Source organism: Pteropus medius, unplaced genomic scaffold, assembly GCF_902729225.1.
Source record: "Pteropus medius unplaced genomic scaffold, Ma_sr-lr_union100, whole genome shotgun sequence".
Taxonomy (NCBI): Eukaryota; Metazoa; Chordata; class Mammalia; order Chiroptera; family Pteropodidae; genus Pteropus; species Pteropus medius.
Window position 1 is genome coordinate 3,749,673 of NW_024347790.1, and position 15,785 is coordinate 3,765,457.

Below are 15,785 nucleotides of genomic sequence, written 5' to 3' on the forward strand. Positions count from 1 at the left end.
GAAAAGCTGGAACATACCCATGATCTATAGAAAAACTAGTAATTAAAGAAAGGCACTTTTTACCCTGAAAGGTTCTTTCTATTCTTGAGTCCCATAGGAAAAATTTGTTCCTGCAAAACATGTAACCATGTATGAAGTCCTATCTTGTTAAAAAAAATTTTTTTTTAGGAATTTTTAGATGACATCTTTGCTAATATACTTTATACACTGGTTTTGAAATTGCCAGCATGGAAAGGGAGACGTGCTAGAATTGTACTTTAGGGGTTCTAATGACACTACTGACCCCGTTAGTAGGACATGACTGAGTTCTTACCTGTGATGGTTATGGAGAGCTTCTCTGAACCACAGAAACTCTCGTCATTCAGACCAATTTTTCCAGAAATATGTACAACATCTGCATAGAGATCCTATTTGTAGCAACTGAGCGTTTTATTCTAGTTTATACTAATCATTACTGTATTCTAATTGACTAAGGTTAAATAGCATCGACTTCACAGAAGTTGCAACCAATGTGTTAAAATATTCTTAAGCCATTTTTAAGATAGTATAATTAAATTTTATTAAAAATAGTTAATGGATTCTGTTGGGGAGAAAATGATGGATGCAAAATAGTCAACAGTCAGAAGGTAAATTTAAGGAGAAAAAAGGGCTAACAACACTAATGGCAAATTTTTACTTTTAACTTAATTTTTTTTCTAATTAAAGAAAAGTTTTTGTTTTCTGTTGTTTTTGTTTTGTTTAAAGCAATAAAAGTGGCATCTTGAGAAGAAAAGGCCTAGGGTGTACACCCAAGGCATGGTGTATTCTACACTGTAGGCTCAGTAAGATGCACATAAACCTCCACAAAGTAGCTCTCCAAATAAATTAGCAAATTGAGATATACTTACAATAGGTAAGTAATAATAACAGTGATAACAACAACAACAACAACAATACCTGACCAGGGGCTTGAAAAGGTAATGGCTCTGACTGAAGCTTCGCAACAAGGAAATACCGTAGCCTTGAATTTGGAATGCCGAGCTATGTAAGCAAACAAGAGCAGTTGGTTAGACTAGAAAATAAGAAAGATCAGTATCAATTGTTAGCCCCAGTAAAGAAACTCACACAGGTATACTTTTAGCTTCTGCCAGAAAAAAATGCTGCTACTGATTTATGGAAGAATACTTCATAGCAAATTCTTAAACCTTTGAAACTGCTGCTTTATACCTTGGAATAGGTTGAATCTGATGAATCATACGTCTATGAGTCACTTACATTCCAAGTAAGAAGCTACATAATTTTACATTCATTGTTGATAATATAATCATAAAATAAATCAAATATATCTATTCTTGGTTATCATCTCATTTTATTAAAAAAGGAGTCATTAAATTTTAAAAGTTAAAAGGCAATAAATATGAAATAAACTTAGACATCAGACATATTGCTAACTTCCACAGTTGTACATCTAATTTTTGAAATGGGTTTTCTTTTTAATTTCAGGGCAAAGCACTGAATAATAGATGAAAAACAAGAGACTAACAAACACAAAGACAAAAGAAAAAAAAGACAGTGATACCTGTAATATCAAAGACCTACCACATTATCTTATCAAACCAATTACTTCAATTCCTTATACATGAAACAAAAGCAATGTTTGCATTCTAATGGTATGTCCCAGAAAAAGTAATTAGAAATTTATCATATGTTCATTTTGTTTTCTATTTTGGATTATTTTGAAGCATTACTAAACTATAGCACACCTAGTTTGGAAAAGCCAAATGTCACAGATTTTCAAAAGACACTATCCTATATTTTCTGTGTGGAAAGAAAAATACATTCTCTATGAGCCTTGGGCTACATATTTTTTATAAAATATGTATAAATGAATTTATATGTCTGTACTACAGTCTTTAGAAAGTAAGGTCGGAACTAATTTTAAGATTAACCTTTAATATTATCCAAAATAGATCCAGTCTTCTTACTGATTCAAATTCCCTTTGGGAAAATTTATGTAAGAGTTTATCATCGTAGTACCTACAGAGGTTGGAGATAACAGAAATTCTTGGTACTGAAAGCCGCAACTTTCTATTGTTTGTATTAACAGGTCTCTGAAAAAAAAAAATGTAAGAGAAATAAAAGCTTTCACCCTATAGTTGGAAATGGTGTTCTTATATAAAATACACATAAAACTTCATCTAAGTGAAAACTGTAGCTCCATTCAAGTTGTTTAGAAAGAGAATACCCTAGGTCTTTAAGTCCAGTACTTGAGAAATTACATTAGAAAGTAACATTTTTTTCCTCCAAAAAGGACAGAGATAATTTCTATTATAAATAAATAAAGCTGTCAGATAATTTGTCCAAACTGGTGTGAGTCAGAATCACTAATCTATCGATGATAAATTTGCTATGGAAACTGGAACTATCTTTAGCAAATCCCATGGGGGAACATGGTTAGAGACACAGCAGCTGAATCAAGAACTTAGATGGACACTTTCTCTCCAGCTGGGCTACCATCTGAAAGGGCTTTGACACAGGGCTTGCTTCTTCCGTCTATCTGTAGGACAGAAAATTGATCCAGAGGATCGATTCTTACTGAAAACATTCTAACTTCTAAAGAAACTGGCAGCGATATAAGCAGCTAAAATTGAGAAATACCTTCTCGTTAAAGCAGTTGCTCATTCGGTAAAAATTCAAACATATCTAAATGGAAGAGAATGAGTTGAACCTAACTTTGTGATAGCTTACATTATTAATTAGTTAAAATCAATACTAATGAATAAAATAGATAACATATATAAAACATCAGAATGTGTTTAATTTTTTGATGTGCCCATTTTTAAAATTGTTATTTCATAACTGTTCCTACTATAAAATACACTAAGTCTAAGATGAATACAAGACAAATACACTTTTTACCTTGTTGAAGATATTTCAAAACCTTTAACGTTTTCTAAAAGAATAAACTTCGGTAATTTTTGTAATCTAAAAAAGAAACAGAAACAAAAACAAATGGAATCCCAAACATCTCATTACCAAGAAGTAAGAAGTAAAGAAAACTCTTACTTGTGGGAAATATGAGGTAAGAAATTTTCTGAATTCTTTTTATAAAAGAACTCTATAAGGGATGGAGAAAACTCATATTTTATTTGTTTTTCCCTATAAACATGTCACACCTGATAAAATTAACATTTGAAATGTTAATTTCCATTGAAGTTTATCTCAAAACATGGGTTCACACAGAGCCTCTGAACTGCACAACTCAAAGGGCTGCCATTTATTCAGATCAGTGACTTCCAGGGTTAGCACAGGTTCCCATGCCACGGGCAATAGCAGTCACTAACATAAGCTTCATGTGAGGCAGCAGAATTTAGCTATTAGGCTGTAATTTCCTGTCACTCACTGTAGTAGCAAGCGTGTAGTCAGCAAACATTTGCAGTTATTCTATTAGTCATGGCAGAAGAAGATAAATGACTACACAGTATCTGCAGGCAGCATGTATAAACTGCTAATCTCTAAAAAAAATGGCCAACATCACATTCTTCCAGATTCAAACTTTTAAATTTAAGGTAAGCTTGTACAGGAATCTAAGGTGTTACCTTGGGAGAATATCTAGAATATATATGAAGCTATTCGTCCTTGGATCAGTCACATCACCTTGCAGACCAATTCTAAAGAAAGAGAAACCACAAATACATTTGTCAGGAATTTTACATAAAGCTATCAAATCACTTTTAAAAAATCAAAACTGAATTAAAATTAGTTGCTCCTCACAAAAAAAATACAATCATTTTTGCTGCTACAGAAAACAAAATGCATTTACTTATTTGCTTAATTTAAAAGTCATGCCTACCTAATAAATACACTGAAAATTTATTTTTACAAAACAATATGCCGAATAAATTATAAATGAGGCAAAGAAGAATAAGAAATCAATAAGAAATAAAATCAATTACCCTCTTAATATCACTTGGATTAGGAAAGGTGCGCGCGTGCGCGCACACACACACACACACACACACACACACACAGAGTTGGCTGATGACACCTTTTGCTCTGCCCCAGAGGAGACAATAAAAGTTCTGATGAATGCGCTGGCTGTGTAGGGTGGCAACACAGAGATGATGGTATCAATGACTAATCACCATCTAAGCGGATTGAAGTAAGTAAGACAAGATAATCTTGTCAAATGTAAATAAGAGAGACTTAAACTGCAAGTTTGATTCTACAAGCAGGAGCTGCAACTTGGTTAGACTAGGTCAAAACAGGTCTTATAAATAGGCAGTATTTGGACTAGCAATTAGATCTAACAAATAAGATTCAATATAACCAATTTTCAAGCAGAAGGTAAGATGGATTGGGTCTGAGAAGTAGAAACAGAGGACCTTACTACTTATTAGCTTCACAGTCTTAAATAAGTTGCTCGATAACATTTGTCAGTTTCCTCTTACCTGACAGCAGGGCCAAAATCATCAGTAGACCTGAGGCTCAGATGGGAGATTAGAGAGGACTTGAATAGACTTCTCAGAAATCTTGTTTCTTTTTCTCATTCTGGCCTCCCTTTCCTTTCAGCATTCCAAATGGTGATGGTACTACAGAATCACTTACCGCTGCTATCAGCGTAACATTATAATGGAGCTGAACAATTCCTATTGCTTAGTGACACCACAGCCATCATAACATTGGAGCGCAATGCATTACTCACCTGTTCGTGGTGATACTATATAAACAAACCTACTGTACTGCCAGTTGTATGAAAGCACAGCACTTATAATTATGTATAGTGCAGAATACTTGAAAACTCTAGAAATTGACTGTGTTGGTTAAACACTGGTTTATGTATTTACCGCGCTATACTTTTTATCATTATTTTAGAGTGTGCCCTTTCTACTTAAAAAAAAATCTTGGCTGTAAAACAGTACACAATGGTACACTGGCAGCAGTCTCAAATGTCTCTTATTTACCACATCTAATGATTGCTTCATTTCTGTTGATTTCTCTCTCGTTTTATAAATTCAGTGTAGCCTGAGGGTACAGTGTGTATCAAGTCTGCGGCAGTGGACAGTCCATCCTAGGCCCTCACATCACTCACGGCTCGCTCGCTGACTCACCTATAGCAGCTTCCAGTCCTGCAAGCACCATTCATGGTAAGTGTCCTATACAGGTGTACCATTTTTTATCTTTTATACCATATTTTATATGCCTTTAGATACATAAATACTTACCAGTGTATTGCAACCACCTTCAGTATTCAGTACAGTAACATGCTATACAGGCTTGTGGCCTAGGTGTGAAGTAGGCTAGCCCATCTAGGGTTGTGTAAGTGTGCTCAATAATGTTCATAAGATGACAAAATCACCATACATTTCCCCTACCATACATTTCCCGTCGTTAAACAGCACATGCTTGTCTCTTGGATGGATATAAAAGAGGTCCCACACAGTCTCTGCATATCTGCTACTGATCAAATTACTTTGTTCATGTGGCAGTAATTGCTATTTCCTTCATTATTGATGCTGAATAATAATTATCAGTAGATAAAAGGAATTATTTATGAAAAATTTCAAAACGATGAAAATGCAGCTGGATGGACTTCAAAGTGTCCACGCTCAAAACTATGGTATGATTTAAATTAATTGAGTCCTTCAAAAGTACTTTTTCTCAGCAGAGAAATACTTATACATACCTTGTGAATGGCTGACAGGGAGGGCTCATTAAAATCATATCAAAAGATAACCTCTCAAACTCTTCTAGTGTAATGCCCTAAGGAATGAACATTTGGGAGGGGAAAAAAAAGAATGTAAAAATATGCACAGAATAGGAAAGAAGGAGAAATGCTAACTAATTATAACTAAATATATCAGAAATTATAACACTTAATAGTTTTATTTACTCATGCCTAAAAGGTTACATAACAATACTTTTCAAATCAACTTTAGTTAAACTAACTTTTCAGAGCCATCTTGTGAAGAAAGTGGAGCAATAAATCGAAGCTATGAAAAATTAAGTGACTTTCTCCAACATCCAGAGCCAGCCAAAGCAGAGCTGGAATACTAGTTTCCTAGATCCTCGGCATTTCATACCTCTACAATACATCAAGTCTAATGTTACTGTGTTTTCTGGAGTCAAAGATGAAGAACTTTATTTTATAAGTAATGATTTTAGCCTAGGGTCTAGGAAATTTTTAAATACCTCTCTATCAACAATATTTTTTTTATTTAGGAAATGTGATGCATTGACCACTCACCCATCCCTTTCATGTCAGTCTCTTAATAATCACCAAATGGAAAAAGGTCCCATTTTCAGATATCCACAATAATTATGCTGTTTTATAGTTGTGTATAATCAAATAATTTTAAAAGATTATAGATCGGTTTAATCAAAATAATCCCTACTGGGCTAAGCAGATGAAAAATGTGCTATTCTCCCTCCTGTTTTATCTATCAGAAGATAAATACAGACAAACACAAGTCCTGGGTTTGCCAGTTCTCATGAAGCACTCTTACAGTGCATTCTTAGCTAGAAATTTAAAGTGACAAGCCCAGAATCACAACCTTCCTAATTATGACACATTTTTAAGAAGTTCAAGTATATGAATAAAACAGGAAAAGCTTTTTTCTGAGTTCTCTAAATTAACCAGGAAAACACTTCAATTGTCTCTACTGTATTAAAATTTTGCATGTACCTATCATTTTTAAATCGCAGGTTTTTTACATAGTTTAAGATACATATGTAAACAGAAATTGGGTCGGTGTCCCTGAGTCAACTGTAATCTATTTAAAAGCTAATGGAAATCTATTCTTTTCCTATAACGTGGCCATATGAGTTAATAAAAAAATCTTTGCTTACATAGAACATTAGATCCACTCAGTGTGGCAACAGTGTTTATCATTGTTGATGAACCATCTTATTTTCCCCCTACATGCTTTATTCCTTCTTTTCTCAGAAAGTTTCCTGGCTATTCTTATACTTCATTTTTATTTAAACTTTTGGAAGAACTTCATAGATTAGAAAATAAGTTTTGACAATTTTAGTGAATTTGTAGTTAATCTAAAGAGAATTAAAATTTGTACAATATTTAGTCATCCTATCCAATACCAATATATTTCCATTTTTCAAACCTCTTATTCCCATGTATGTCATGCAGATTTCTTGTTATTTCTCTATGTTTATAACTTTTGTGTTGCTACTATAAATAGGAACTTCTTTCTATTACATTTTCTAATTTTTTGTTTTTGTTTGCATGTAGTATAAGCTACTGGTTCTCATACTTTTGTAATCAGTCTCTTTATTAAAATGCACTAATTGTCCTTCATACTATTTTCATTTATTTTGTTTCTTCCTCATACTACATTCATGTTTTAATTTTACTGAGTTTAAAAACAATCAGAAAGATACTGCACTTTATCAAATGTTTTCTAACATATAGTTCTGCTCTAATTATTAACATGTTAAATAATATTAATAGAATTCCTAAATACTAAACTATTTTTGCATTTCCAAAATAAAATCCATTTTGGTTATGCTATATTATTCTTTTAATGTGCTTTTGATTTATTTGGTCGTATTTTACTCAGAATTACTGAGTTTATAATTCATAAGACAATGGTTTTCCTATTTTGTGACATCTAGTAGATGTTTAATGAAAACTTATTAAGTGGGTCTTTCCTACCATTTCCTGCACTTGAACTCTGATGTTATTTTGTACATGGATACTCATGACAATTAAATCTTGAGAACTGTACTAATCAACATTATAAAGTAACTTCCTATGATTCTTAAATACTTTTTGTCTTGAAGTCCATCTTATCTAATACTAATTCTGAAACCACTGTTACCCTCTGTTGTCATCGGCCTGTATTTGTCCGTTTTTAGGCACAATATCTTGTTCATTAGATAATGTTCATAAATTAATCCATCAGTATTTCACAGTATCTACTATATATCAGGCTTTGTGCTAAGTGTGGAAATACAACAATGAACAAACCAGGCAAGGTGTCTGCTAACATAAATTTTATATAACAGTGACTCGTAATTTACCATTTCTACCTAAAGAAATTACAGATTTTAGTTTTATTACTAGTTACCTTTATATCTGAGTCCTGCTCCTGGTTAAAAACCTCTATGTGATTTTTCAGGCCTGACTCTAGGCAGTCACAAAGGCTTTGCCTGGCAGGGTAGAAGCTTCGCTGGAGAAGCTACCCTCATTGCTCCTGACTTGGTGTGTGACCAGTGCATCCCAGTCTCTGAGGGCAGTTGCAGTCAAGGTCTTCGGATCCCTGGCCAGTCGTGCTCTTCACATATTTGCATTTGGGCAGAGGTCCTCTTTTGGCACCATCTATTTCTGCCAAGACCTCCTTACAGGAGGAGGGGGAAACCTTGTAGACACTTCTCCCCACTCTGACTAGTATCCAGTACTTTTTACTCCTAGCCTTCCCCTAACTCTAGGGGCTCCCTCAACAGGAAGCTAACTCCCACTTCTGTGCTGATCTACACACCTCTCCACCAGTGTGCTGTCTGATGTGGAAATAAAACGGGGCATCTGGATTTTCTCTGCTTTTTAGAGACTTGCTTTTACCACCCGAGTAAGTGATTAAGGCTTTACTTTTTCATTTTTGCCTTGTTGCTTTACTCAGCTACTCTAACCTTTGACAGCTCAGTTGTCTTTCCCAGCTCAGCTCCTAACAATAACATTAAATAAAGTCAAAAATCTGTAACTTCATTTACCTTTCAAAGAATAGACATATTTTTCGAGTCTCACTTTCCTTTCCTCCTCCAATTACATTATTATTTCTACACTGCAAACATTTTCACCCTGTTTTCTAACCATAATTTCTTTCTTAACAAGGCAGCTTCATTCCTGAATTCTCTACTTTGATTCATCTCTTGCTAGTTAAAGTGAGTCATTTTTCAGTAAGGGCTCATGGGTACTATAGCTCATGAGTTGTTGTAGGTTTTATTTTAGGAGTTTTTTTCATGTATTTCTTTTATTTTGTTCCTTTGTTTTCTCATCTTCTTCAGAGTCACTATGTTTATTATGGATCACCTTTGTCTTCAGTAGTTATCATTTATTCGGCAACATTTTGTTCTGTATTCTTTTTCATTTTGTTTTGCTTATTTTTCTCAAGCTCCACCCTTCATGACCCTGTTTTCAGCACTATCCATTTTACGTTTTGTTCCTCTGACATGGCTTTTTTTTCTATAATGGTTTCATTTTTCTCCTCGGTTTTGCTTTTTCCAGACTACTGATACTTTTCAAGTCCTATTATAGTCTTATTATTGCTTTCTGACCTCTTGTATATATTTGAGTTCTCGTTTTGAAAATATGTTTTATTTTAAATGCTTCAAGCTCCCAGAGACGTGTTTCTTTGAATTTTTCTTCTGCTTCTTAATATAATTTCTAGTGTATATTCTACTTTTTTATGTTTCTTACCTCCTTTAAAAAATACTATCTTAGCATAGCCTCTAATTGGTTCTTCTCTATTTATTATTATTTTTATTTTTTTAAATTTTTTTTTAATGGAGGCTACTTGAATCTAGGAGTTTGCTAAAAGACAAAGTGAAGCACTGTCATCTCTATTCACATACTTTGTGGCCACACAGTTTCTAGGAAATACCCGCAGTGCCTCTGTCCCTAATCCATATTCTCGGATTCAGGGTGGTGAGAAAGTCTGCAGAGGTTAATAATGACCTTTTCAGCCTAGTGATTTGAATTTTTAAATGTCTCTTCTCCTGGCTTTGAACAAGCAATTGCTGGGTATATTTTGTCTTCTCCTTTGCGTTTCTTTCCTTCTTGATTCTATACAAGATACCCAGAGGTTTGCATGCAATTTTGCCATTCGCATTCCATCTTAATACTATTCTTCATAGTTTTTGTTTTGGCTTATGGCTAAATCCTATTTTAACTAATAATAGTTTTCCATCCCTTGTTTTCCTTTCTTTTCTTGTTTCTATTAGGAAAATGAGTATAAAGTTTTGAAGTAGAAATAGCTATTTTATGTCACATTCAATCAGCAGTCCCAAAGAAAATGGTTTATAAGTCCATGTTCCGTGCTAAATAGTAAGTGCTTGAAGGCAAAGACTGTCTTAGTCACATCTGACTGACTTCCCTACAAAAGCTCAACAATGCCTTGCATAAAATAAATTTTCAAATGATCAGTATATGCTGTTTTATAAAACTTAAAGTCCCTAAAGCCTCTCATTACTCCTAAGTTCTCCATTAAACTTCTATCCTTTTTTAAACATGAGGTTGTATTCATCAACAGAAACAGACCCAGAAATGAGAGAGATGATAGAATTAGCAAAGATTTTAAAACAGTCATTATATGATCGATTTGTTCAAAGACCTAAAGGAAAACAAAAACATAATGAAGAGACAAATTGAAAACATAAAAAATAATTAACTGAAACTTCCAGAAATGAAAAAGAAAATATCTGAAATAAAATCAGAAGTAGGTGAAGACAGAGAACAGAGAAAACACTTGAGGCTGTAATGAATGGCTCAAATTTTCCTAAATTCAATAAAAATCATAAACAAGAAAAACATATTAAGTTCCAAGCAATATGAATAAAGAAAAACATCGAAAGCACATCAAAATAAAATTCATGAAAACCTTATATACAAAATCTTAATTGTAGCCAGAAAAATATATTAGGAAAAATGAAAATAAGTATTATAGACTTCTAGTCAGAAATTAAGCAAACCAGATCATAAAAAATACTGAAAGAAAAAAATTTTAATTCACAGAATGCTATGAAAATTTCAAAAATGAATATAACCAAGGATTCAATGAAAATTATATTTTACAATGGAGACAAATAAAATACTTTTTTACTCAAAAGGAGCTCAGATAATTTGTCACCTGCCAAATGTACATGATAAGAGATGCTAAAGGAAGATTTTCAGGAAAAAGAAAGTATATCTTTGATTAAATAAAAGAATGAAGAGTGCAGAAAATAGTAGATACATAGGTAAATATAAAATATTTCCTGTTCCTTTAAAACTCTTTAGTAAATATTTGTCTACTTAATCCAAAAAAACAATAATAGCATATTTGGGGGTTTAGAACACCTGTAGCAGTAAAAGGCATGACAATAATAGCAAAATAGACAGAAGTGTAAAATGAACGTATATTGTAATTTATACAGTAAGTGTTATAATGATATTTCAAGGTAGGCTCCCATAAATTAAAGATGCATATTGTAAAACCTAGAAGAGCTACTAAGAAAATAAAAGAGATATATCATATAGATATAGATATATCATATATATAGATATAGATATATCATATATAGATATAGATATATCATATATATATAGATATATCATATATATATATATATATATATAAAAAGATATATATATTAAGCCTAGAGTGGAGAATAATGAAATATTTAAAAATACCTGATAAGCCTAGAGCAGAGAATAATGAAATATTTAAAAATCAAAAGGAAGACAGGAAAAGAGGATAAAATGATCAAAAAACAGATTGAAAAAATAGAAAACAAATAACAAGGTGGTAGAATTAGCCCAACGATATTAATAACAAGACAAAGAGCAAATGGTACAAACACTGCAATTCTGAGATTCTTTGAATGAGTAATAAATTTAGACCTAATTATGTGCTGTCTATAATAAATTTAATTTAAATATAAGGACAGAGGATAAAACTAAAGGCATGGAAAAATATATACACACAATCAGTATTCGTGAGAGCAGAAGTGGCTATACTAATATCAGGAAAAGTAGACTTCAGAAGAAAACAAAAAAAAAATGGGTAAACAAAGATTTCTTAGGACCCCCAAAAAATGTCCTATAAAAGAAAAAATACAAATAACTTCTGCACTTTGATGATCACAGTAAAGGAAATGAAAAGACAAGTTACAAAAGAGGAGAAAATATTTGTTTTGCATATTTCTAACAATTTGAACCCAGAAAACTTAAACAACTGTTACAATTAAATGACAATAACATAAACATACCAAATAATAAAAACTGAGCAAGAAATTTCATCACAAAAGAAGGCATAGAAATGGCCAATAAGCATATGAAAACATACTCAACATCATTAGTCATCAGAAAAATACAAATGAAAATCACAATGTCACACACACAAAAAGTCACAATACTACTAAGTGCTCAATAGAGTGGCTAAAATTTAAAAGACTGACAACAGTAAGTGTTGGTAAAATGTGAAACAACTGAAACACTTACACACTGATTGTAGGACTGTAACATGATACAAACACTATGAACAAAAATTAGCATTTTCTCATAAAGTTAAGAACCTTACCATATAACCCAGCAATTCTAGGTATTTATCCATAGGAAATGAAAACAAGATTTATACATGGATGCTTATGGGAATGTTTCTGTAAGAGTCAAAAGCTGGAAGCAACTTAAGTGTCCACATCATGTGAACAGATATACATATTACAGTACATAATATTTCACTGTACAGAATATTACTAGCAAATATAAGAGAACAGACGATTGATCTACACAACATATGGATGAGTTCCAAAAATATTATACTTCATAAAAGAAACTACGCAAAAAAAATCACACTTATTATTTTATTTATGATATACTAGAAATTGAAAATTCAATCTGTTATGTAAAAGCAGATGAATGGCTGCCAGGGGCTGGGGTCAGAAACTGACTAAAACAGGGCATTAAGGAACATTTCTGGGAGATGGATATTCTAAGTCTGATTGTGATGGTGGTGGTTACACTGTTGTATATATTGTTCGAGGCCCAAACTGCACTCTTAAAATGGGTGCAGTTTATTGTATGTAAATTATGGCTTCATGAGAAATGGCTGTGTAAAAATTTTCACAAGAAACTAGGAGAAAAACAATTTCATGTTATTTTTTAAATAACGTACAGCAGTGTTAAATACTTCTGCTGAGTTCATCACAGGTGAAATGGCACCTTTAATTTTCACAGGCTTGCTAATGTAAGCACTCAGTAAGTAACAGCCAATGAATGTGTCTCTTCTTTTCACTCCTGCTATGTATATTGTACATTGAGTATTGTTTTAAAAGAAAGAATTAAGCAGTTATTATCATTACTGAATCAACCATTTAGAAGTCAATCATACTCATATTTCAATCCTCTCTCTCAGAGACTGAAATACTGATCTCCTCCTCCCTCTAAAGCTGGAAATTAAAAAAAAAAAGGCAAAAAATAGCGTTATATTCTGATAGAATATAAAACATTAACTCTTCCCTTAAACTTTTTCATTTACATATAACTTGTTCAATTAAGACACTAGAAACCAGTATCTTATAGTGTTTTTCAATCATATTTTTTTTGCTATGTATTTATTAAAACAATAATAATAGTTACTTACTTCGATCGTTTTGGCCAGCAACTGTGTGTGAGGAAAATTATAATTGTATACTTCATTAGCGATATTATTTACATCAACAGCAGCCACCACTTGGGCAGGTATACAGCTTTCTGTAATGATAAATGGAATATTTTTAAATGTAAAGTCTTTAATGTCAATTTGCTCATTATGGAGAGGAGAAAAAATAATGAATTTCATTTCATAGTACATTTCCTCACTTCCTCAATTATCTACTCAGAGCTCAGATTATCAACTGACCACCAGGCCACGAGGAGCCAGGCATGAAGTAGAATATTTATGTACTTCTGGTTCATCTCTCTAACAGCATTCCAATGCTAAAAATAAAATTTAAATGCTTTAGTCATTATCTCTTATATTTGCTTTCCTCCTTCCATTAAGATATACACTTCTGAATTAAATAGAAAGTTTTCTTAAGTTAAAACAAACCAAAAATAGGAAAGAGAAGTGTATTCTTAAAAGCCGTATCACTTGGAACTTCATATAAATAACTATTATTTGTTCTTCACCTTCTAATATTAATATGAAGTTGCTTCCCAATACCACTGAAAATGCTTTTAGGTAAGTTTTAGGTAAGATTTGTTTTATTTTTCAATAATAGGTTTATTGAAATATAATTCACATACTACAAAATTCAGCCATTTAGGTTTTAGGCAAGCTTTTAAATGAGATAAACAATTCACTGGTATCCAAATGTAAAAAGTTCACTGACTAAAAATTAAAAATCTTGACAGCGAGAGAAAGTGAGAAGAGTAAGGAAAATAATTCCAACAGCATACCTTCACTGCCCTTCTATCTTATGGCTAAAGAAAAGCATTTTCAAAATGCTTTCAGATACAGAAAATTCTGCCATAGTCTTTAACTAGCAGTCAGAATTTGAACTATGTAAGCATAGCTGCTGTTATATTTTGCAATTACCACCCTCTTTGTATTTCTTGCACAAAACACGTATAAAACCATTATGCCTATACCCTGTCCCAAAACGGGAGAAAATGTGAAGTTTTAAAACTAAAAGTATTTGAGATTTCTTAGGAAAAATATCAGAGAAAATGTTACAAAAGTACACCTTAGCTCCAACAAGCTATTTCTTTAATAACCATTTGCTGATAATAATAAGCTTAGGTAGCCCCGCCCCCCCAGAAGAAAAAAAGAAGGGGAAAAAAAAAAAAGGATGTAAGGAGCTAGGGCTCATGTAACAGGCCTCTGGAAATAAAACCCAGATCAGAGAACCATACACTGAAGCCTAGAGGAGAAGATGCCAGAGAGAAAATAAAGGCATGAATGTCTCCAAAGTGTCTATTAGATTCAAGACACATGGCTAGGACCAGTTATCTCCTAGGTACCCTGCTGCCTTGTCTACAGGACACCGGAAACTTCTTAGTCCAGCTAGTAATATCTTAGGTAACTGCCTCCAACTGAGTTTAAATTCAATAACTAGTTACTTATCTTAGTATAAAGTTATAAACTGCATCTTTGTCAAAGGCATCAGAGAGATCTTGAAATATAAATCAAGTAGGCTTTTAAACAAAAAAAAAATTAATATATAAAGATCACTTTGCAAAATTACACATTTGTTATAAATCAGGTCAAGAACTAAGCTACTACTAATCAATGTAAAAGCTCAGAATAAACTTCATTGAACTATTTTATTGTTTTGCTAAATAAGATATATTATAATTTGCACAATGTAGCCTGCTTGCATTTCCACTGTATGCAACAAACTGGAACCACCTGGAGTTGCTTAATACGACTCCTCATTTTTCAGGTTGGTCAAAAATCCAGTGATATGCTGGATCTGTACTACAATCAATAATTAATCTTATGCTACTGTATTATGTGCCTGGAAGACATAAAAACTGACAAAAAGCAATTGCCAAATGATTGTTTCATGTGGTGATCCAAGAAGTGATAAACTGAAAATTCCCAGGAAACAATGGATTTTTAAAGTCAACAAATGAGTGCACTGTGTGCATTGACTGATGCACACATCTCAGACTGTTACTACGTCAGGACCTATGCATAACCTGAAGAGTTATGTCCATGACCAGAAATGGATATACTAAGACGTTATTGTTACTAATTTAACTTGCCTTCAAAACAGAATTGTTTGGGGGTAATGCGTGTGTTTCTAAGGAAAATGTTAATCTTATTCACAACAATTTTAAAAAGTGTGGCTGTCAATTCTGTCAAAATCTTCAATGGAGCTCCAAAGACAAGTTGTCTTGATACTTTCTACCATACGATTTAAATCTTTAGCCTCCAAAAATCTTTGCTAAGCTACACATATTTTGAAAATGTTTAACTGAAAATATCAAAGTGAGTATAATTCAGTAGCATTTTTCCTGAGTGAGCTCCATCACTTAATAACCCAGAACAGTGATTTGCAAAGGGGAGAGAGAAGTGGGGAAAGGAGACCCATCAGGTGGAAGGCGG

The 15,785-nt window shown here is 32.8% G+C and overlaps 1 protein-coding gene across 11 annotated transcripts in view; it reads right to left on the minus strand.

Moving 5' to 3' along the window:
* Positions 1 to 15,785, minus strand: part of TRDMT1 (tRNA aspartic acid methyltransferase 1) — an 81,751-nt gene that overhangs the window by 23,345 nt on the left and 42,621 nt on the right. For all 11 annotated transcript variants that reach the window (XR_005656027.1, XR_005656028.1, XM_039877485.1 and 8 more), the window contains 6 exons: positions 13,335 to 13,444; positions 5,666 to 5,742; positions 3,579 to 3,650; positions 2,899 to 2,964; positions 2,021 to 2,090; positions 937 to 1,020 (listed from right to left, as the gene is read on the minus strand). Coding sequence is in view for 9 of the 11 variants with exons in the window: in XM_039877485.1 (XP_039733419.1) it covers positions 937 to 1,020; positions 2,021 to 2,090; positions 2,899 to 2,964; positions 3,579 to 3,650; positions 5,666 to 5,742; positions 13,335 to 13,444 (479 nt within the window). In the remaining 2 variants the exon portion in view is untranslated. The remainder of the gene's footprint in view (positions 1 to 936; positions 1,021 to 2,020; positions 2,091 to 2,898; positions 2,965 to 3,578; positions 3,651 to 5,665; positions 5,743 to 13,334; positions 13,445 to 15,785) is intronic.